Source organism: Rhizomucor pusillus (genome assembly GCF_041956525.1).
Source record: "Rhizomucor pusillus strain CBS 183.67 unplaced genomic scaffold VTP01scaffold_1, whole genome shotgun sequence".
NCBI lineage: Eukaryota > Fungi > Mucoromycota > Mucoromycetes > Mucorales > Lichtheimiaceae > Rhizomucor > Rhizomucor pusillus.
In genome coordinates, this window is record NW_027192143.1 from 140143 (window position 1) to 161629 (window position 21487).

The window sequence follows — 21487 nt, forward strand, 5'->3', positions numbered from 1 at the left end:
TATTTTAATTGCATTTAAGTACAATTTCGCCTACTTTGAAGCTACAACGACGATGTTTCTAGGAGAGATTACAGGATCAAACAGTGGATATAACCAAACTCCTTTTGTGGAGCTCGGTGGCAAATGAGCGAGGGATTCTTTGATGTAGAGGTAACGATCCACGAGAACGATGCTTTCCAATATCGGTGCAAAAAGCACTCGTAAAGTCCACAGAGCTGTGATTTGCTTGTCAACTTGAGCATCTTTGAATTTCTGGTAGTATTCTTCAGCTTCTTCTGGACTTATCGAATCTTCGGGTATCTTGAGCCGTTTCAAAGCTTTCTTTACGTATACAGGAAAGGAATCGAAATCCTTTTTCTTATTGAATCTTCCAAGAACCGGCGCATTTAAACGATCTGCGAGTCCTTTTTCGACCATGATATACTAGAGGTTCATTCATTAGAACAGATATCAAGGCAAATTTGCGGTGCTTATTAACTTACCTGCAACAATGCTCTGAAATAGTGATGCTCTAATGATGCCACAGTCTCTTCTTTCCTGTCAACCCACCTCGCTGGCGATTGGCAGGCAAGCATACGTGCTGTCGGGCTTAGACGGAACTGCAGCTCTGATTTTACGTGGAACGACATCGGGAAGCCATTTTGTTCTGATAAAAAGTTGTAGCAGCATCCAACATTAACTAGGCTCGCCATCTTGTCGCTCTGTATGAATAGCCTAAGCATCAGACTCGTCAGGTCGCCACAGGCATGGAGACCGCACACGAGCCATTGTTCGTCTCGTCGATGGCTCCACATGTTCAATATCTGCGAGACATTTTCAGGTGTGACAGTGTCAGTTACATGGTGTATTTTTCCATTCTTGTTGCTGTTGACTTTGCCATTTTCGCCTTGCAAAGCGTTTGCCAAGCCTTTCAATGTATGCTTGTCAAACTTTTTTGCGCCGCATGTCTGGATTTCGTTCGAGTCCACAGCAAGTACGTTGAGTCCATGCAGGAAAGCAGCTGTGCGTGACAGGTACCCTTGGCCTGCACCTAGATCCATAACTGAAGATACATTGGACCTGGCTGCGGTTTCCTTGACCAAAAAACTCATTCTTTCGACCTCGTGAATCTTTTTCACCGTCATGCCATGTCGAAGCACTTTGCCAACATTGCATTTATCTTCCAAGCATAAAGTTAGTACCTTTGCATAGATAATGTCTATGTATAGAAAAAAGTACATATACCGTACAGTCACGGCTCGACGCGGAAGGTTGACGGTTTAGACTAAGAAATTTCAATGTTCGTACAAACTCTTGCATGGATTCAGGCGCATCCTTTTGTTTTTTTTTTTCAAGTTTATTTTCTCGCTCTTTTTGTCTTCTCAGCATTCGTATTTATTACCTCTGGGCACGCATACTCGGCTGCCAGATGCAAAAGCATAGCCATCCACGAGTCGTTATCCTGGCCGTCTCTCGGCAAGAGCGCTTTTTGCCACTCGGGATCAAGTTTGCCCCAGTAGTCAAATGTCATAAAGTTCACGACATGCATCTCAATGAGGTGCTCATATTTATGTACAAAAGAGACCAGCTCATTGAGATAGTCTTGCACTGACAGACCTCCAGGGATCTCAATCTCGACGGGAGGCAGAATCATGGGTGTATCGAATGCAGACAGTGTCAGCCACCCAATGACAAGTTAGTGGTTCGTGCGCAACGGCTTTTCTTTTAACCTTACGAGCCTATTGTGCTACTGCGCCTGGTTAACTTGCTTCACTTTCATAGATACCCCTTGCCTTGCATTAAAAATCCTATACTTCTTCTTTTCTGTGCATACACACGTAAAGCTCAATCATTTCACCAAGATCTCTAGCCAAAATTCACAGGAAGAATCAGTTGCTTATCACGTGCTTTTTTATAAGCATTTCTTGGAGAATCAGTTACATCTGCGATACTTGTACATAATGTTTTCTCCATCTTGAGTATAGTTAACAATGCTTTAATGGGAACGCGAGAATAGTATCTGGAGATATTTCTTTCCTGAAAAGTACATCTTGGAAGCGCTTCGATCTGTTCTTTACAATAATATCCAAGATTGTTTTAAAAGGACATAACTGAAACGCCGTTTCGCGTTAGGCAAATTCGAGATAGTTGAAAGATACCGAGTTTTCGAAACTATCAGTTGTATGTCCTTTATTTGCTGGGGAAAACATCATGTTGGTTGGCGGATAGCAGCTGCTTCAGCAGACGATATTCGCAAACTGACAAATTTTCCATTCAGTCATGTTCTCTATTTTAAGTTGCGAGCTGTTTTCTGTCAGCGTGCAAGTCTCCATTCGCTCAATTGTAAAGGTTTCGGTCGAACAGCCTAGAGTATATGAAAATATCGACAAAAGACAACAAAAGAATTTGGTTGGTTTTTTTTTTACACAGGGACAGGGGCAAGAGAGAAACAAGGTTTTCGCGACGACCCATCAAAAACTTATGCCAAATTTTACTGTACGACAACTTTTGGGCGTTTTCAGCGTCTTCCCGCATTGAGATCAACTCAGAGCTCAGCTCTTGCATATTTTCGCTGTTGTCATCTAATCTGGGTCATGTTGCTAGGCAGTCCATCTATTGTTGTTACGCTATATTTTACATTATTGCTTTTGAGTTTGATTTCAGTACCATATCGGGTGATACGGATAAGCTGATACAATATATATTACGCAACAGTCGATATAATATATTAAGCAGGTGACGTGATAACCAAAAAGCAAGGATACAATGATTCATCTTAATTGGGTCCATCTCGATCTAATGTGGTCAACAATGAAGTATCCACAGTCGCACATCGAACGATGCAATTGGAGACATCATCCGTTTCGGTCTTTCGTTTGTGATTGACGTTATCTCTTCAGACGGACGGGGGAAGGCGGGTAGCATGTCGGAACGGCGGCATTTCACACCTGCATCCGCGTTGCACACAGCTTTCCCATTACTTCAATGTCTCGACTTTAGCAGCAGACCTTGGCCGCCTCGTTTTCCGACTCTTTGTTTTTCTCTTTTCTTCTTGTCCCCCTATGACAACCGAAACTTTGCAAGACGCACAGCAGCAAGCCCTCGAGGAACTCTCGCAGGAGTTCCTGCTATCTTCCCAGCAGCTCAAAGACATTGCCAAACACTTTAAGGATGAAATGGAGCACGGTCTGCAGAGCGACGACGCCAGCGTGCCCATGCTCCCCTCTTGGATTACGCGTCACCCAACTGGACAAGAAACAGGCGAATATCTCGGACTTGAAGTGAGCGGTAAGTCAAGTCGTGACACACTCCAGGGTTTAAAAAAGAAGAGCACAGCCCAACCAACTCGCTCTTGCAGGATCTGTCGTCCGCATATACCTTGTCGATCTTCTCGGCCAGGGAAAGATCAAGATCAGACACCAGACCAAGATTCACATTCACGACGATCTGAAGAAAGGACCTGTATCTCAGCTCATTGATTTTCTCGCCGCCTCCGTCGACCGCTTTGTTGCACCTTTCAACATCCACGGTCCTCCTATGGCACTCGGTTTTGTGATCTCATTTCCTCTGCAGCAGACAGCACTAAACCGTGGATCTGTAATTCAGTGGACAAAGGATTTCGAGATATCTGGCGCCGATAGAAAGAACTTGGTTGATCTGCTGCAAACAGCATTGAGAAAGCTCCAGACTCCCGTCGTCGTGGAAGCAATAATGAACAGTGCAGGTACCGTAACTTGATTGTGTGATAGCTTCTTCTTTATCCATGTACTCATCTGGCTTCATTGCCGTCTAGTTGCCTGCCTCCTTGCTCACAGCTACAGAAGCTTGGATACTTTGCTAGCATGTACAGTCAGCACCGGTACCAATGCAGGTACGCTATCATCCTTCCACTCTGTATGCTGGTGCAAACATGTATCTCTAACATACGATTGCTGAAAGCTTACTGGGAGAAATTGAGCGAATGCAGCAAGATCTCAGGTACTCAGGAGGAGGAGATGATTATCAATACCGAGTGGGGCTCATTCGGTGACAAGAACCCTAAGTTGTTGCCACGCACGGTCTACGATAACAGACTCAACCGAGAATCTTGGAACGCCGGCGTACATATATTCGAAAAGATGGTGTCTGGCTTATACCTTGGCGAGCTGGTGCGCAATGTAATCATTGATTTCGTCGATCGTCGCCTGCTATTCAACGGAAACTCTTCAAAAGAGCTTAACCAGGCTTACTTTTTCGAAACATCATACATGAGCACGATTGAATCTGACAGCACAACGCAACTTGAAGAAACGCAGCATATCTTGGAAGCCGTCTTGAACTTACCACCTACCACTATCGAGGACCGCCGTGTCGTCAAGAAGATCTGTGAATTGGTTGGCCAACGTGCCGCCCAGTTAATCGCTGCATCTATGAGTGCAGTGCTTTACAAACGCAACGCCTTGGAGGATAACGTCACACTCAGTAAGTTGGTTTTACGCCCCCCATCTATTGTACATTCAAAGCAAGGAAATTAACACAGTTTGCAGGTGTTGAAGGTAGCATCTACGAGCACTATCCAAACTTCCCCAACCGTGTGAACGCCGCGTTGCGGGAAATGTTTGGTCAAGCTGTCGACCAGATAAACATTGGCGTAAGTTGCTCATCTCTCTTTAGTGTTGTCCATGGCGGGGAAACTAAACTCTTTTATGCAGAGCACCCGCGATAGCCACGGTACAGGCGCAGCTCTTGCAGCAATGATTGCACGCACATCCAAATAAGATCCATCATTTTGTAAATTGTAAAAATTCCAACAACAATTGTTTGCAGTAAATGTATACTCAAATATCCAAGTGTTCTCTTCTTTTGTTCCCTGAAATAAAATTCAAGTGTTACTTCTCTGAAAATCATGACATAACCTTATTACTGGAAAGAAACAAGGGATATTCAACTATAGTATGCAGCGGAAAGAGGAGGGGTGGGAGGGGATATCAACAACAAATTGAAGCGATGGTAAGGTATAGGGATGGATGTTGTCCTACTAACTAGATCAGAGCCAACTCCAGAGTCCATGTCCGGCGGGCCCACAGTCTGACATTGATGTTTAAAAGTTGAGTGTACGATCCATCCCACCAGCATTTCCTCTATGTCTTAACTTAGAATGCTGCTGCATTCCTAGGTTTTTCAGCCATCCTTCCTTACCGCTGGTTTTCTCCAGAAAAGCATCAGTTTCTGAGCTGTAGACATTCGGCCTTGTGGACCTGTCGTTTTTAAATGCACCAGAGACAGACTGGTAATGCACGTGCGTTTGGGTTCCAGCGATCGATAATCCCAGTGATTTTCGAGGGAGAACCCGGCATCGCACAGCATATCTTGGGTATAGCGTTAGCTGAAAGAAGCTACGAAGACATTGTAGCAACCTTTTTTTTCTTTTTTACCTAACAGGTGCTGTTCGGCTACGTTGTTCTCCTTTTCAATATTGCGCTGCAACGCCTCGAAGACCAAATCTTGCTGTTTGAGGTAATCGCCCGCTTTTATCTTGAGCTCGGTGATCAATTGCTGCTGCTGCTGTTGTTGTTGTCCTCCTTTTTGCTGCTGAGGTAAAACAAAGTAATCCAGCTCTTCCCGCAGAACAATGACGGCCGGTTTCGTCAGCAACGGACAGTGCATCGGGCTCAGGCCGGATACAGCCACATTGGCAATGTACGCTTCTTCGGACACTTGAGCGTGCTGCTTTTGCACCTTTTCGTAAAAATCCAAAACAAACTTTAAGCAGGCGGGATCAAAGTCGACAGGACACACTTGCTCGCCCTGCTCGTCCTCGCCTTCTCGGTCAAGAACTAGACCGTTTGGGAACATCGCTATAAGCAGACTTTCCGGCAAAGACGCCTGCTCAAAGCTCTTTGTTACAACCCGCACCAGGCTATCTACATTCACTGATCTATCTTACTAGGGTATCACGTTCAAGATCCATACGGGTCCCTCGTAAGTCGAATTTTAACAATGGAGGGAGCGGATCCTCGACGTCAGAAAAGGTCTCAATTGTGTCATTGGAAGGCTGTGAAGTCTGATAAGCAGGCCTGTTTTCAGACACCTGGGTGATTGGTGATTAAGTAGGGCTCATGTTACTGCTACAGTGTGCAACAGGGAATAAAAAAGGTAGGAGAGTAGACAAGGCAGACAGAGGCAGGCTTTGGTGCTACCTCCCTTCTCAGGTTTCATTATGCAATAACTTTGATTACACCGTCTCTATCTCCACTAATTATCATTGGGTATGGCACTTCTGTCAAAACAATATCGGTGATAGCGTCCATGTGGTTGCGCATCAACAGCTGCTGCTGCATTGCAGTTGCCCCGTTGCCTGGATGCACGCTGTGACCATTGCCGAAAACGGTCCTGTGGATGGAGCCAGTCGAGCTTGGTGGGCGGCGGTGCAAATTTGCAAATTCGAAATGAAACTTGATTTTGTCATACATAGTGGCACTGATTACCTATTTGTGAGCCAACCTTTATATATAGGGAATTAGCCTGTTTCAACAATTACCTGTATCGAGGCTTCAGCTCGTCGGCATCGAGACCCAACACTACACATGAATTTTCGGCACGGACCATATCCCAGAATCTCAGCTTGCGGTCCGTGCCTCCAGTGATGAGGAACCGGCAGTCTGAAGACGAGGTAACCGCTCGCACAGAATTTTCGGATACATTGGCTTCATCCGCCGTAAATGTTGCCGATAATATATCAAAGTCATTAGGTGCATCTAGCGCCTGCAGAAATTGTTTCTGAGTTTATGCCCGCAAAAACACAATTGACTGGAGATTAATTATTACCTTGTACAGTTCAGTTTGCACATTGAACTGTTTATCGTCTCCAGATTTGACAGCGAGGACCTCGACGCATTTCAGTTGAACTATATCCCAAACAGACACTTCATTTTTTCCTGCAGCTATCACCACCTGTCTGCCTTCAGCTCTTGGATCTCGGTTGAGATACAGTGCATTAATCCTGCTCTTCGTGTAATGCAGCCAAGATCGAAGGGATATACGGAACCGTAAATCGTACAATGTTAATATGCCACGTGTCGTACCAACAAGCAGCCATGTGTGAAGTCTATCAGTCAATATGCAGGTGATAACTCCTAAGTAGACAACCTAAATTCAGCAATGTTGCTTGTTACGTCAACTTTCAACTTTTCACTTACCATGACTAACTGGATTCTGCAGTTTCCACAAGATTTGCATTGTTATGAGATCCATCGCATAAATGTTACCCTTGGTCGTCGCAAATAACAGAATCGATTTGGATCCGGCCATAGTGTTCGATGCGTCTTTAAAGAGTTTCAGTTTTTACCTAATTTAATGCAAACGAATGGATCAGATAGACTTACTGCTTGTAAAGTGCTGTATTGTAACAGCATATTCGCCTTCCAGTTGGTACGTTCGGACGGTTATACATTTGCCAAATTTGAGTGCTGATCCAGCTGATCGAATATCGACTCGGAATACATGGATGCTACCATTGTCTGAGGCAGCCGCAATGCTGTAAGTTTGTTCGATAAAGGTAATACATTTTATCCGTCCACCTTGTTGATTGTATGTAGCTCGCGAGCGGTTTGTGACATTTCTTTCTAGACGCGAACAGTCCCAGACTTTGATAGATCCATCGTCAGCGCATGATGCAAATAGAAGATTATCCCACGATATTGCCAGTTGATTCACTCCAGCGGTGTGTTCTGCAAAGTGAGCAACGAGGTTGCCTAGATTATTATTGGTTTGGTTAGATGAATACATTACAAACACGTTCTCCTCAATCGAATATACCTTCCGGCTTCCAGTTGTTTATAGTACGGAAAGGTGAGGTTCCCTGCGGCAATCGTCGTATCCGCCTCATAATGGCTGGATCACCTGTAAACTCGGGTACATGAGGAGGGAATGTTTCTCGGGCAATCTTGAGCAAAAGGTTTTGCAAATGTCCATATCCGACTATATACATATCCAGATTCTCATTAGTACTCTGTTAGCAATATTTTCTTCCTTTGGACACGCACCTCTTGGGTTGGGAAGATGACTGGCAATGGCATTGTCTACTTCTTGATTTCTTGATATTTCTAAAAAATTACAAAGTTTAAGTCTTACACTTTTAGTACCTTGGTGAAGATATTTACCAGCTCTTTCGAGAGAACGGTGTTCAAAGGTATAATCAGTTGGGCTTGGTATAGGTGATTGCGTAGTATTTGCTGCTTGCACAGCAGATGCTGATTGACGGGTATTTCGCGGGGTGATATCGACAGGAGACGAGGACACGTAGTTTGTATCTTCCGTGGAAGATCTTCCTGCCATGCTTGGAAGTATTGCTTGTACGTGAGGTTCGCTTGCTACTCTGTTCAGTTTGAAAACCTCTTGCTTGGAAGGAGTATGGAGCACTTTTGGTCTGAATAGCGACATGAGCGAATTGCTAATAAGCTGTTGTAAACAAGGACTTACTTTTCCGGTAGACTAGTCTGTGTGAGATATGTTAGTCAAAAAGTGCTTCATGACAGAATAAGATGTAAGGTATACTCACCGGTGTCGGGCTCCTAGTATTCATCTCAGTCAACTGTGTTTCCGAGGAGAGGTCCGGTAAAAAGACCGTCATTGGCGTCACTTGTAAATTCTTCAAGTACACCTCGCCGCTCTGGCATACAGTCAAAAAATGTTATCTGATTTCATTGGTATAAAACTTACAGTCAGCTCTTCTGCGCTTTTTGGACGACTAATTGAACTCTTCAGTAAGCGCACCATTGTACTTTATCTGCATATTAAAGTTACCTTAATTTTGACCGAGAAACTTTCAAAAGGTACTCTCGCAAGTACATGAGCTTTTCCTCGTCTTCACTTGACATGCCCATATTTCGCAATCGCTCCAAATATCCTTCATCCCTGTGGCAGCAAATGGGTTGGAATTTGTCGTTGTAGCATTTCCATTACTTCACACTTACTCATGTGATCTTGTGACTCTTTGGCCAATGACAGCACTGCTGACAAGTGATCCTAGATGAATGTTAAAAGCAGCTCAACGCAATTAAAATATCTTTCTTCAAATTTACCTTGCCGTATAAGCAATCCAGGGCCAGCAGACTTTGGTGACGATGTAGTGCTAGAAGGAGAATGGTTATTTTCCTGTTGAAACTTCCAGAACGTGGATCGAGGTGAGGCTCTTGTGGCCCAATTAATGGCTTGCTCGTAGATTTGACGAGGCAGCTATGTCTACATTAGATCAATGAAGACTTCACTTTAGTCTTTTTTAGAGCCCCTTACAGGTGTTTTCACATTCTCTTGAAGATTCGCTGCATTTATCTCTGCTACTTCACACTTTAAAAATGGCGTAAGCAGAGGATAAATGATGCACCACAAATCGGCTTGAGACATATGCCTGCATGCGGAAGCAATGAAACCAATAGCACCTATTTATGCCTTGGAATCAGTTATTGATGACACATAGATAAGATATTAGATTCTTACCGTATCGAATCCAAGCACTCGGATGGCACATCAATGGAGCAATTGTTCCTACCAACTCCCAGATTTTCATATGTTGAATAAGATCCAATTCAGCCAGACTGGCCAGGGAATTCAAGACTTTCTCAACAACGAATTCTTCCGCATCTTTGCAAACAATTAAGTGTTGATGAATACATGGTGGCTAAATGAACAGCCTCGTACCTGTGAGAGCCTGGACCATCAATGGTAGAATATATTCTTCCAAACTCTTTGCGCCTACGCACGTGCCTACTCCTTTGATACTCTCAAAGAATGCGCTGCAATCCTGTCAGTCGAATCCATGGGGAAAACACTTGCATTACCGTTTAACAAACCTTCGCAGCATCCAATCTTTATCGTTTAGATAAGTGATCATATGGCTCAAGAGCACATCGTTGGCTTTTTGCTTTCCAAAGAAAACGCAAAGGCAGGTAATATTTGTCAACAACGCACGTTTCACGGAACTCTCTGGATCGATTAACAATATTGTCACTTGTTCTTGGATGACTGACTTTAGATCTTGCAAGGACGCATCGTATACAGACTAGAGTGTACAAATTGGCACCATGCGAGGTTATACGCGTAATCCTTTGCATACCTCAAAATCAAAGTCTTCTGCATCCATTTCCGTTACCGAGAATCCACTATCCTTCTTCAAAAGCTGCCATTCTCGAAATTAGTATGACATCGCTGCCACAACAAAAATGGGCTTCGTTCTCTACCTGTGTCATCTCCAGGAAACGCAATGCGGTCTCTGCTAGCAAGGCTATGCAGCTCGCATACGTCGTTCTGACCAAAATATCAGGATCCTTTGCAAACTCTTGCACGCTAGGTAAGATATATTCTGGGAATATCCGTGCATTGATGGGCGAAATAGATTCCACCATACAAAGCTGAAGGACCTATATTCAGCGTAAATCTTTGACAACTTTTTAGAAATGAAACTTACCACTTGTGTTAAAGTCTTGATAGCATTTGCGCGCACTAGAGCTGCTTCGTCTGACAAGAGAGCCATAATGTACGGCACGAGCCGATCGAGTTTCACATCATCTGGCAGGTGCTCGCAGAGGGCCAACAGCACATCCAGAGCTTTCATCTTTGAACTCGGGAACGAAGTATTGCGTATCAAGGAGCATACGTAAGATAAGAAAATAAGCGTTCCTGATTCTATAGGTGTCGTTAAATCAAATCGTAAATCAGTTCTTGCGAGATATTACCTCCTCCTGTAGATGCTACACTGTCGCGTCTGCCAGTTGTTCCATTAGACTCGTAGTTAGGTATATTCAAAGTAGGTGGCAATATTATCTTCAATGATCCTGAATTACTTTATATGCGAAAATACAAATTTAAACGCGAATTGAATTCTTACCGCTGACGCAGTTGTGTTAGGAAGATCTATGAGAATGTATGAGTTTATAGCAGCTTAGAAAGGGCAAACTTACAACCGACCAGATAGGGTTCTCCGCCGTTGACCGGGTGCGGAGCGACCAGTACTGTTAATATCTTGATTATTGGTAACAGAGTAAGCAATTTTATCGAAATCGTGGTATATTTGCTCAATCTTGTCGTCGGCATCATTCAATCGTTTGTTAATTCCATCGCTGTTTGGCAAGAAGCTCGAAAGGTCATGCTGCTGTTTATCACGTCTACTAGCACCTGAATTTTGCTGCATGTGATCCGACTTGTCCGTGACGGTAGACATGTATTGATGCAAAAAGGTATAAAAATAATCTGGGAATGCTTTGCCGCGCCATTCTGCAAGATATTCTTCTGCTGAGAATCGAGACTTCGGATCCAATTGAATCATATGCCGAATTAGACTCTACAGTGACAATACATACTGAGTCTAAGCCAATTAAAACAAAAGTCTAGAGTTTAGAGTGTACCCGAATAGGCTCATCCTCGATCTTATCCAAGGTTGCATCCGGACTGTATTCTCCACTTTTATATTTGAATAATTGTGATAGCGAGAAGATCGACGTTCCCTCTAGAAAGAGTTCAGCAATGACGCATCTGTTGAAATCACTCGTTAACACATTTTCGTGATAAAGATATCAAGAGCACATTCCTACCCTACGGAGAAGATGTCCATTTCAGGCGTGAGTTCGCTTTTCTGATCGTTCCATTCTAGCTTTCTCTACAAGGATCATAAGAAAGATATATCACAATCGTCTTCTTCGCAAACTATAACATACAATTCTCTGATCAATTTCAGTGCCTGCTTGATAAAATCGTTCGGGTGCAACATAGCAACTTCTACGCAGGGAGGTATCAAAGAAGAAGGAAAAGTCTGCAGGATCATCCTTCAAAGCCAAATAAGGTCTCAGCACAAAATCGGATACATCCCCAAAGTCACCTACTTCAGGCAGATATGTGGGTTTGTATGACGCGAAATCGACCAAGAAAACCCAGTTCCACGATGTTACGAGCACATTTTCTGTTTTAATATCTCCATGGTAGACCTGGAAACTTTTGTAAATACACGTCGATGTTCAGAATCAAACGGTGTCGACTTTACCTGCTTGGCATGCGCGTCGGCGACTCCTCTCAAAATCTGGTAGGATATCCATTTTTTCTCGATTTGTGCAAGGAAAGGTCTCGTGCTATAGATTTATCAGGGCTTGGCTATCTCAAAAAACTGCAATTCACTGTGCGCACCTGATACGGTCATAGAGACTGCTGTAGAAATATTGCCGTACGAGATAAGCTGCTTTTTCGGTTTCTAAAAGCCGCTGAAATGGAAATGCGTTCGGCACGTCAAGTAGTAAATCGTACTCGTCTAAAGTAGCACAGGTCTATCAGTTGATATCTGGACGATATCGTAAAAAGAGGAGAAAAGAAAGCAAACCTTGCAATCTTTTGACATGACTTTTTAAAGACATTGAAGGATCGGGCTTGACAAATATCTTTACAATGACGAGCGAGTCCCTTTGTCGTCCTCGGATCGTCTTCATGAATCGAGCATTGCCAATACTGTTAAGAGTTATTCAAGACGTGACCCACAGGAGAGCATATATAGGCTTATCGCGTATACCTTCGCTCATAGTATACATCGCTCAGTTCGCTCACATAGCTGTCGATGCCGGCGATCGCAGTGACGTTTGATATTTTGTTGCCCATTGCATGAATGAAAAAGGTCCCAGCTGAGAGGGCAAGCTCTCTCCGGCGGAGGTCATTTAAAACGGCGACATCTTGCACGGTTTGGATCGAAAGAAGACCTGAAACGACGTATGCCTGCTCAGAAGGAGGATGGTGCAATGATGTATAGTCAACTATCCACTGTGTGTATCATTTTGAAATAAAGAAGCTGTATAAGCTACGTAATGCTTGGTGGATTCAGCAGCTGCTCGAGTCGGAACTTGCTCGTTGTTCAGGAAGGGCAAACCAGGCAGCGGGTTTCCATCGTGGGAAAAAGCGACAACTTTCAACTTCTCCCTCTTTCAACCCCACGCCTTTTTTTCCACTCTTTGTTCTTGCCCTTTTCACAGGAAATAACATGCTTCGAGCCTCTGTGCGACGACCGCTTACACGACTCTTGAGCGCGCGTCGCTACCATGCTTTCCACGAGAACCAGGCGACAGTCCTTCCCAACAAGGTTGAGACTGCCAGCGCAAGCTTCAAAGTAAGCAGCATCTTCTTGTTGACAGGGAATTACAAGCGCAAACCTAACACTTCGCAGGAAAATGCGGAGAAGATGCAGAAAGCGGTTGATGACTTGAACGCCTTGATAGAGAAAATCAAACTAGGTCAGTCCTGTAGCAGCAAGTCAGACCATGCAAATGTAAACCTGACACGTTTGTAAAAGGTGGTGGCGAAAATGCTCGAAAACGCCACTTGTCGCGTAACAAGATGCTCCCGCGTGACAGGTGAGATAGAGGATATCGAAACGTGAGAGCGCGTGGATACTGATGATATTTTACAGAATTAATCGCTTGCTGGATCAAAAGTAAATGTGATACTGGAAGAGAAGATACCCAATTATTTGCTAAAGGTGTATGTAGCACACCGTTCTTGGAGTTATCTCCGTTAGCAGGCCACGAACTTTACGATGATTACGTACCAGCTGGTGGTATCATCACTGGTATCGGACGCGTGAACGGGTAAGCAACACGTTGCTGCATGAGGATTTTTCATGCAGGAAATTTGACCACATATATCCCAAAGCACCGAGTGTATGATTGTAGCAAATGATCCGACTGTCAAGGTAAGATTTTGCCATCCCCTATTATTAACTATAATATCTAAATGAAGACGGCCACGATGTAGGGCGGATCCTATTATCCAATTACAGGTACGGTGAAAGAGGATCGGTTCCCAGTCTGCAGACATCGCTGAACATGTGTGGCGCAGTGAAGAAACATTTAAGAGCACAGGAGATTGCAAAGGAAAACAATCTTCCGTGCATTTATCTGGGTAAGAACACAATGGACAGATGAATTTCACGAGAGCACGTATATTGAATGAAGGGTAGTTGATTCTGGAGGAGCCAACTTGCCTCGGCAAGCAGATGTTTTCCCTGATAGAGAACATTTCGGTCGCATCTTTTACAACCAGGTACGACAGTCCTTTCACAATGTTCTGAAAATTAAGGGATGTTCAAACGTCGTTGATCCTAGGCCAACATGTCAGCGATGGGTATCCCTCAGATCGCTGCCGTTATGGGCTCTTGCACGGCTGGCGGTGCATATGTCCCTGCAATGGCAGATGAAAGTATTATCGTCAAGAAACAGGGAACCATTTTCTTGGGCGGACCACCCTTGGTCAAGGCCGCGATTGGAGAGGAAGTGACAGCAGAAGAGCTCGGCGGTGCTGATCTTCACTGTCGTACGTCCGGCGTCACTGACCACTATGCGTTGAACGACGAGCATGCTCTTGTACTTGCACGCCGCGTGGTCGGTACACTCAACCGTGTCAAGGAACCACAGGTAATAGTTAGTTCTTTCGGATATCTGACTATGCACTGAAAGAGAGACAATGCATGCAGCTTGCAATCCGCACACCCGAGGAGCCTCTCTACTCTGCTGACGAACTGGGTGGCATTGTTGGCGATAACTTGCGCAAGTCATTTGACAGCAAAAATATCATTGCTCGCATCGTTGACGGCAGTCGCTTTGCTGAATTCAAAGAACACTATGGTACCACGCTGATAACTGGTTTCGCTCACATCCATGGCTACCCTGTGGGTATCATTGCCAACAATGGCATTCTCTTCTCCGAGTCAGCCTTGAAGGGTGCTCACTTTATCGAGCTGTGCTCGCAACGTGGCATCCCTCTTGTCTTTTTGCAAAACATCACCGGTTTCATGGTCGGTTCCTCCGCCGAAGCCGGTGGTATTGCGAAGAACGGTGCTAAGCTCGTAACTGCAGTGTCATGTGCAAAGGTGCCCAAATTCACCATCATCACAGGCGGTAGTTTCGGAGCAGGCAACTATGGCATGTGCGGTCGTGCCTACTCGCCACGCTTCTTATGGATGTGGCCTGTAAGTATCAATCTCTTCGTTAAATTACAGAGCATTTTTTAATCGTTCAATATGTACAGAATGCAAGAATTTCAGTCATGGGAGGCGAGCAAAGTGCAAACGTGCTTGCGCAGATTACTCGCGAAAGCAAAGCCAAGAAGGGAGAAGAATGGCCCATTGAAGAGCAGGAAAAGTTCATGGAGCCTATTCGACAAAAGTACGAAGCCGAAGGTCATCCTTACTTTTCAAGCGCACGGTTGTGGGATGACGGTGTAATTAACCCTCGCGATACTCGAACTATCTTGGGCTTGGCCTTGAGTGCCAGTTTGAATGCCCCCATAGAAAAGACAAAATTTGGTGTATTTAGAATGTAGCCAAATCGTCTGTCCACTTTTTCCCAATCAAAATAGTACAGTAATATCGAGCATCTAGTACAACCTGACATTAGCAAATTCGGCCGTGCGGCTTTTTCGACCTGGATGGGCGGGCAAAAAGTAAACCGACTTTGCCGTTCCTTGTGTGTGTGAATTTCAATATGCCATCGTCTTGCAAAGAAATTCGCCAGGAGCTGATTGAATGCATGCTAAAATCCAACTGCGTGCTTGTAAAGCGAAACACCGTAGCGGAATGCTTCAAGCAGGAGCATCACGACGATGTGCCCACGGAATGTCACAGCATTCGGAAAAGTTATGCAGAGTGCCGTCGAGGAATGGTATGTTTGCTGAAACCTTTTTTTATTTTTGTTGTCAGTGATCTTGTGCTCTAACGATTCTGGTTACAGATCGACCCACGCAAACGTTTCCGTGGTAACGCGACTCAGTAAACGATGCCTTTTACAACGCTCAAAACAACCGTGCTGGACCACATTCTTGCTTTTCCGGAACACCCACAACAACATTGTATACAATCTCTTAATTATATATCAATTCTTTCTTTCTTCTCCACGATGCATGAACATGAAAAAAGTTGACAAGCATAAAAAGGTTTTGTAAATTTTGCGAGCGATTAATTGTTGATGGGGATCATGAAGAACGGATGATTCGCTGAGTTTGTCGGTTTGACACCTTGCTTTCGCATTGCACAAGCTGACCCAAGCAGATTTTGGGCTTTTTCCCGCTCTTTTTTTCCCTTTTCTCCTTTATCTCTGATGCCTGCCCAAGTACAAGACAAAGTTGTTCGTCTGTCTCACCCGTCCGGCTCCAAAGCTGAAGTCGCGCTTTACGGTACAACCTGCAAAAGTAACTTTTTTTTTGTTTTGTTTGGCTCTGACATTATTCTTTGGTGTAGGTGCCACGGTTACAAGCTGGGAGGTGGACGGGACAGAGCGGCTTTTTGTAAGGTGAGAGAAGCTTTCAAACCGCACGCAGCCGGTTCATCTCTGAGCAATGAGGCTGTACAGCAGGAACGCCATTCGCGATGGTAGCAAGGCTATTCGCGGTGGTATTCCCTTGGTTTTTCCGATTTTTGGCACCAAGGAGAACATTCAGCTCCCGCAACATGGTTCGTAATAAAAAGAATGCGCGAACGTTTAAGGGATATCTACTCACTTGCAATCTGCAGGTTTTGCTCGCAACACGTACTGGGACTACGTTGGATTAGTAACGGACAACGACGAAGTGTCTGTCAGATTCAGTACGTATAGACATATCTCTTTGTAATACGAATCCATCTCTTACACGATAATGCGACGTAGCACTCAAGGACAACCAGCTTGAACCCAAGCTGCGAAATGGCTGGCCCCATTCATTCCGTCTGGCTTACACGGTTACCTTGACGGCAAAGTCCCTAAAGGTCACTTTGGTCATCAAGAACGAGGACGAGGATACATTTGAATTTAACACACTGTTGCACACGTATTTCCAAGTACCTGTATGCACGCACAACTCGGTTAATTTATGCTTCAGCTGGAATAGCTCACAATCACTTTTTATTAGGACATCTCCAAGGTTTCCGTCGAGGGATTGAAGGACAAGACGTTTATCGACAAAGTGCAAGGTGGTGCCAAGGATACAGAGACACGCGACAGAGTGACTGTATCTTCAGAAGTGGATCGGGTATACTGCAACGCGCCCGACTCTCTTCGAGTCGATTTAGGTAACGGCCAGAGCATCGGTATCGAAAAGGTTGGCTTGAAGGATACAGGTAAGGCTATCTATTCTGTATACATAATTACAAAGTAATCGGGCAGGGTTTTAACGATGATGACGTGCAATGCCCCAGTTGTTTGGAATCCATGGATCGACAAGGCAAAGAGTATGGGCGACTTTGGCGACGAAGAGTATCACAACATGATTTGCGTCGAAGTTGGTTCCGTTGCCGAGTGGGTCAAGCTTGGAGGTGGCCAGACATGGACTGGTGGTCAGACATTGACCGTTGCATAGTTTGATCTGCTTGAGAAATCATCATCATCTTATAAATGGAATAGTTGCATTAGTTTTGATGACGATTTTTCTCTTTTCTGTAAACAAAATGTGGGATCGGAACGGGCGGGATGACAAGATCATGGTCCGAACATATTGGTGTAATCACTCTGCAGGAGGAGGAGAAAAGAGTGTGAAGAGAGGGTGCGATATATAGATCGGTAAAAGGGGATTGATGAAACTTTGAGAAGATGTTCACAAGGGCAAAGTTATCCAGTATTTGCCTTGCCCGTTTCTCATTGGGAAAATGCGTTGTAGATACTGATTGGCTTATTTCCCAGTTTTATGCATTTTTAGGGGGGACCACCCCTAAATACGTCTTTCTTTCGCTTTGCCGTGGCCCCTCTTCCGTCAAGACAATCAGCAAAAAAACATAAAGTGAAAAGACATGGCTGAACTGAAGCAACAAGTAGAAACCTTTAGCTCAAAGGCTGAAGATATTGTCGACAAGTTTGGACAACCTCTCAAACCGTACATTCCGGCTATTGGTCGCTTTCTCATTGTTGCCACGTTCCTTGAAGATGCGCTCCGGATCACGACCCAGTGGTCTGACCAAGTAATGTACATGCAAGACTACCGTCACTTTCCAAGAGGAATCAGTCATTTGTTCTTGGCTACGAACGTTGTCGTAAGTGTGGTTATGCCGTAGTTCGTTATGCGCGTAATAAGGGTGGTGGTAGTCTGATTTGCTATCTTGCATTTTAGGTCATGCTTGCAGGCTCCATATGTGTGATTGCGCGTCGATACCAAGAATACGCCGTGTATGGTCTTTTGGCCGTTGTAGTGGCTCAGGCTTTCGGATACGGATTGATCTTTGATCTCTCCTTTTTCTTGCGTAACCTGTCTGTCATCGGTGGTCTTGTCATGGTGCTCTCCGACTCAATGGCCAAGCAGCGACGTATGTTTGCCGCCCTTCCTCAGCTGTCTGAAAGCAACCGCAGAACCTACTTGCAGCTGGCAGGTCGAATCCTGCTCATCTTCTTGTTCATTGGCTCCGCTTTCCACGGTGAATGGTCGCTTATCCGCATCGTTACATCCTTGTTGGGACTGGTAGCTTGCATCATGGTCGCTGTTGGCTTCAGAGCTCGCTACTCGGCCATGTTCCTCGTGCTTTTCCTCTCTGTCTTCAACGTCCTCATCAACAACTTTTGGTCGGTCTCGCACAACCATTTCAAGCGCGACTTTTTAAAGTACGACTTTTTCCAGACTCTGTCCATTGTTGGCGGTTTCCTGTTACTAGTTAGCATGGGTCCTGGTGGATACTCCATTGATGAAAGGAAAAAGGAATTCTAAACAGAAACAGAAAAACAAAGATCCTCCTTCCTGTACTTGCCCCACCCACTATGTACCTACCAAAGAAAATGAAGTCTAGCAGCTCTAGCAAGATAGAAATTCCTTTGATCTCTGTCTAAAAAATTTCAATACACGTAGCATATCCAGTTACTTCTTGGTTGTTTTTCCATTGATGGGCTTGTTTTCTCGAGCCGAATGCCTTTATTCCAACGGAATAACACTGTGAAAAGTCGATGACAATAGGGGATATGTACAATGGATGATTTTAATGATAATGATGGTCTTAATCTTCATCAGCGGCTTCAAGCTTTTGCTGAGCTTCTGCGTTGGCAACAGCTTCTGCAAGGCTTGCAGTCTTGTCAGTTTCGTTAGCAAGGCGCATGCCTGCAATAGATATTAGCTATCCCAAATCGTGGTAACACTCAATGGAAGAGAAACCTACGAATAAGTTCTAGCACTGCACGTTGCGTCCGTCTATCCAGTTTCTCCAACTTCTTTTCAACATCTCGTTTCAAATCCCAATTTGGCTTTTTGGGCTGCAAGTCAAGGAGATCAACCTCTTCCTTTTCAGCTTCTGCAGCTTTTGCCAGAGCTTCCTTTGTCAAGTTCTTCGTTTCAGATTCTACAGTTTCGCCAATATCGTCTGGCGTTGCAATGTTGCTATGCTTTCTGAGATCTTCGTCCTTGGGCGTATAGCTTCGAAATTGCAGATTCCTTTCTTGCGAGTGAGCAACACGAATCAACTTAACGGCAACGATGCACACGTACTTTTCAGATTCGTTAGGCGATCGGCCGTTTTCTGATTCTTGCTTTCGTTTCCGTAACGCGGCAAGGCGCTCCTTTCTCTTTTGTGCTTCTTCTTCCATGTATGCGTAATCTGCAAAAAAGGTAGAGCTTTAGCTGGAGCGGGACATCAATTTTGATGTCTCCTCCGTCTCCAGTCGCCCATGATGGATGTGCATTTTAAGTGAGAATGAGAGAATATTGTAGCTACACTGCATATGCTTTGTGACCTTGATCCTCTAACCATTTTGTTGTTTCAATATTTCCTGCACCTGCATATCCGAGACGATAACCACGTTGTGGATCCATGCATTTTTGAAGCCTGCGAATATCTGAATTATAGTCTTTTTCATTGGTGAGTTTTCTCTGGCACGGTGAAAGCCGACTGCACAAAAACTGCAAGCGAGGAAAAAAAATACCGTCCTTCTTCGTTTCTTTTTGCGACATCATGTTTCCGGCCATTTCGTCCAGAGCTCTAGTACAGACCACTAGACCCACTTTGCACAAGGCGGCTGGTGCTACGGTGGTATGTTTGGGTCTATTGTATTACTTTACCAGGTGGAGGCGTTAACCCGATCGCGAACTGCACGATTAGGCACACCAGCTGCGTACTCATGCTACAGCCGTATCCGACACACCGCCCAACACCTCGCAGTCCTCAAAGTCTAGACTTGCACAGCTGCGAGAACGACTCGCTCGTGAGGACGCAGCCGCTGGCATCGACGACTTTATCAACACGGGAAATTCCGGGAAAATGACCCCCGAAGAAGCTCTAGAGTTGAAGCAGACTGTCGTTGAGCAAGGCAAGAAAGTCAAGACAAGCAAACTGTAAGTTCTCGCTGGGGTGACTACTTGTCTGGTCAATGCGTATAAACTTGTCCACCTTGTAGGAAGCAACCTCGTCTCCCAGAATGGCTAAAGACCGATATTCCCGCTGGCAAAAATTACTCACGCATCAAGAAGGATCTACGAGGTCTCAAGTTACATACCGTTTGCGAGGAAGCACGTTGTCCAAATATCAGCTCATGCTGGGGTGGAGGTAATTAGGGCAGATATCACATATTATCGAATTTCATCTGATCATCACATTTAATCAATTTAGGCGAACATCAAACGGCCACTGCTACGATCATGTTGATGGGCGACGAGTGCACAAGAGGTTGCCGCTTCTGCTCTGTGAAAACCAACCGCAAACCAAAAGCATTGGATCCCCACGAGCCAGAACATACCGCCGAGGCTATTTCACGATGGGGTCTTGACTATGTTGTCTTGACAAGCGTCGATCGCGATGACCTTGCTGATGGTGGCTCGAGCCACTTTGCGGAAACTATTCGTAAAATCAAGTCAAAGTATGGTAGAAATATGGATACAACATACGCATGGTTGTCTTACTAATCTTGATTTCGTTGGACTGTTAGAGCTCCACACATCCTTGTCGAATGTCTTACGGGTGATTTCGGAGGATCTCTGGATTGCGTTGAGACCGTTGCCAAGTCAGGATTGGATGTCTACGCTCACAATATCGAGACTGTCGAAGCCCTTACACCCTATGTCCGCGACCGCCGTGCAGGATTCCGACAATCACTGAATGTATTGAAACATGCCAAACAAGTACAGCCATCTTTAATTACAAAATCATCGATTATGCTTGGATGCGGCGAGACAGACGAAGAGGTTCAACATGCATTGGAAGAATTGCGCAAAGTCAACGTAGATTGTGTCACCCTGGGACAGTACATGCGGCCTACAAAGCGACACATGAAGGTGCACGAATATGTAACTCCAGAAAAATTCAAGTACTGGGAGGACAAGGGCATGGAAATGGGATTCAAATATGTAGCTAGCGGACCGCTTGTACGATCAAGCTACAAGGCCGGCGAGTTCTACATTAGCAACATTTTAAAGCGACAGAGAGGACTGGCAGTTGATGACGCCATTTTGAAAGACAAGAAAGCTTCAAGTACCGTAGTATAGATTGATTTCTTCACTTTATCTTAGTTTATGTACAAAACAAGATGCCTGCTTATATATATATATATATATATATATATATATATGT

General features: G+C 44.7%; 10 protein-coding genes across 10 annotated transcripts; 6 read left to right on the forward strand and 4 right to left on the reverse strand.

Moving 5' to 3' along the window:
* Window positions 1-30: 30 nt before the first annotated feature.
* On the reverse strand, window positions 31-1633 carry VTP01DRAFT_65 (uncharacterized protein; the record flags this gene model as incomplete). The annotated part of the gene is made up of 4 exons (XM_069385407.1): window positions 31-423; window positions 483-1159; window positions 1230-1314; window positions 1382-1633. 4 exons carry the CDS (start codon window positions 1631-1633, stop codon window positions 31-33), a joined length of 1407 nt encoding a protein of 468 aa, XP_069244485.1.
* A 1408-nt stretch (window positions 1634-3041) lies between these two features.
* VTP01DRAFT_66 (uncharacterized protein) lies at window positions 3042-4736 on the forward strand (the record flags this gene model as incomplete). The annotated part of the gene is made up of 6 exons (XM_069385518.1): window positions 3042-3267; window positions 3338-3703; window positions 3773-3850; window positions 3919-4440; window positions 4506-4609; window positions 4671-4736. The coding sequence occupies 6 exons, from the start codon at window positions 3042-3044 to the stop codon at window positions 4734-4736; spliced, it is 1362 nt and encodes a 453-aa protein (XP_069244486.1).
* A 264-nt stretch (window positions 4737-5000) lies between these two features.
* Window positions 5001-6006, reverse strand: VTP01DRAFT_67 (uncharacterized protein; the record flags this gene model as incomplete). Its single annotated transcript, XM_069385629.1, has 4 exons — window positions 5001-5099; window positions 5158-5327; window positions 5394-5900; window positions 5958-6006. 4 exons carry the CDS (start codon window positions 6004-6006, stop codon window positions 5001-5003), a joined length of 825 nt encoding a protein of 274 aa, XP_069244487.1.
* A 170-nt stretch (window positions 6007-6176) lies between these two features.
* On the reverse strand, window positions 6177-12594 carry VTP01DRAFT_68 (uncharacterized protein; the record flags this gene model as incomplete). The annotated part of the gene is made up of 32 exons (XM_069385740.1): window positions 6177-6438; window positions 6500-6723; window positions 6787-7094; window positions 7158-7283; window positions 7344-7712; window positions 7777-7938; window positions 8004-8063; window positions 8121-8386; window positions 8440-8456; window positions 8519-8629; window positions 8680-8707; window positions 8764-8874; window positions 8934-8985; window positions 9042-9195; window positions 9253-9398; window positions 9457-9600; window positions 9658-9752; window positions 9810-10018; window positions 10073-10135; window positions 10197-10367; window positions 10424-10641; window positions 10692-10779; window positions 10844-10869; window positions 10924-11296; window positions 11361-11487; window positions 11547-11611; window positions 11670-11777; window positions 11835-11936; window positions 11993-12077; window positions 12133-12253; window positions 12323-12447; window positions 12509-12594. 32 exons carry the CDS (start codon window positions 12592-12594, stop codon window positions 6177-6179), a joined length of 4602 nt encoding a protein of 1533 aa, XP_069244488.1.
* A 376-nt stretch (window positions 12595-12970) lies between these two features.
* VTP01DRAFT_69 (uncharacterized protein) lies at window positions 12971-15306 on the forward strand (the record flags this gene model as incomplete). The annotated part of the gene is made up of 12 exons (XM_069385851.1): window positions 12971-13096; window positions 13154-13220; window positions 13280-13340; window positions 13397-13420; window positions 13476-13574; window positions 13639-13678; window positions 13741-13765; window positions 13825-13887; window positions 13946-14028; window positions 14091-14399; window positions 14459-14953; window positions 15013-15306. The coding sequence occupies 12 exons, from the start codon at window positions 12971-12973 to the stop codon at window positions 15304-15306; spliced, it is 1686 nt and encodes a 561-aa protein (XP_069244489.1).
* Window positions 15307-15467: 161 nt separating this feature from the next.
* Window positions 15468-15755, forward strand: VTP01DRAFT_70 (uncharacterized protein; the record flags this gene model as incomplete). Its single annotated transcript, XM_069385963.1, has 2 exons — window positions 15468-15644; window positions 15714-15755. 2 exons carry the CDS (start codon window positions 15468-15470, stop codon window positions 15753-15755), a joined length of 219 nt encoding a protein of 72 aa, XP_069244490.1.
* A 324-nt stretch (window positions 15756-16079) lies between these two features.
* Window positions 16080-17313, forward strand: VTP01DRAFT_71 (uncharacterized protein; the record flags this gene model as incomplete). The annotated part of the gene is made up of 7 exons (XM_069386074.1): window positions 16080-16155; window positions 16220-16271; window positions 16332-16432; window positions 16493-16564; window positions 16626-16801; window positions 16867-17074; window positions 17153-17313. 7 exons carry the CDS (start codon window positions 16080-16082, stop codon window positions 17311-17313), a joined length of 846 nt encoding a protein of 281 aa, XP_069244491.1.
* A 427-nt stretch (window positions 17314-17740) lies between these two features.
* On the forward strand, window positions 17741-18645 carry VTP01DRAFT_72 (uncharacterized protein; the record flags this gene model as incomplete). The annotated part of the gene is made up of 2 exons (XM_069386185.1): window positions 17741-17980; window positions 18058-18645. 2 exons carry the CDS (start codon window positions 17741-17743, stop codon window positions 18643-18645), a joined length of 828 nt encoding a protein of 275 aa, XP_069244492.1.
* Window positions 18646-18928: 283 nt separating this feature from the next.
* VTP01DRAFT_73 (uncharacterized protein) lies at window positions 18929-19511 on the reverse strand (the record flags this gene model as incomplete). Its single annotated transcript, XM_069386296.1, has 3 exons — window positions 18929-19029; window positions 19088-19359; window positions 19414-19511. The coding sequence occupies 3 exons, from the start codon at window positions 19509-19511 to the stop codon at window positions 18929-18931; spliced, it is 471 nt and encodes a 156-aa protein (XP_069244493.1).
* A 365-nt stretch (window positions 19512-19876) lies between these two features.
* Window positions 19877-21402, forward strand: VTP01DRAFT_74 (uncharacterized protein; the record flags this gene model as incomplete). Its single annotated transcript, XM_069386407.1, has 5 exons — window positions 19877-19954; window positions 20024-20256; window positions 20319-20467; window positions 20531-20777; window positions 20847-21402. 5 exons carry the CDS (start codon window positions 19877-19879, stop codon window positions 21400-21402), a joined length of 1263 nt encoding a protein of 420 aa, XP_069244494.1.
* Between the last annotated feature and the right edge of the window lie 85 nt (window positions 21403-21487).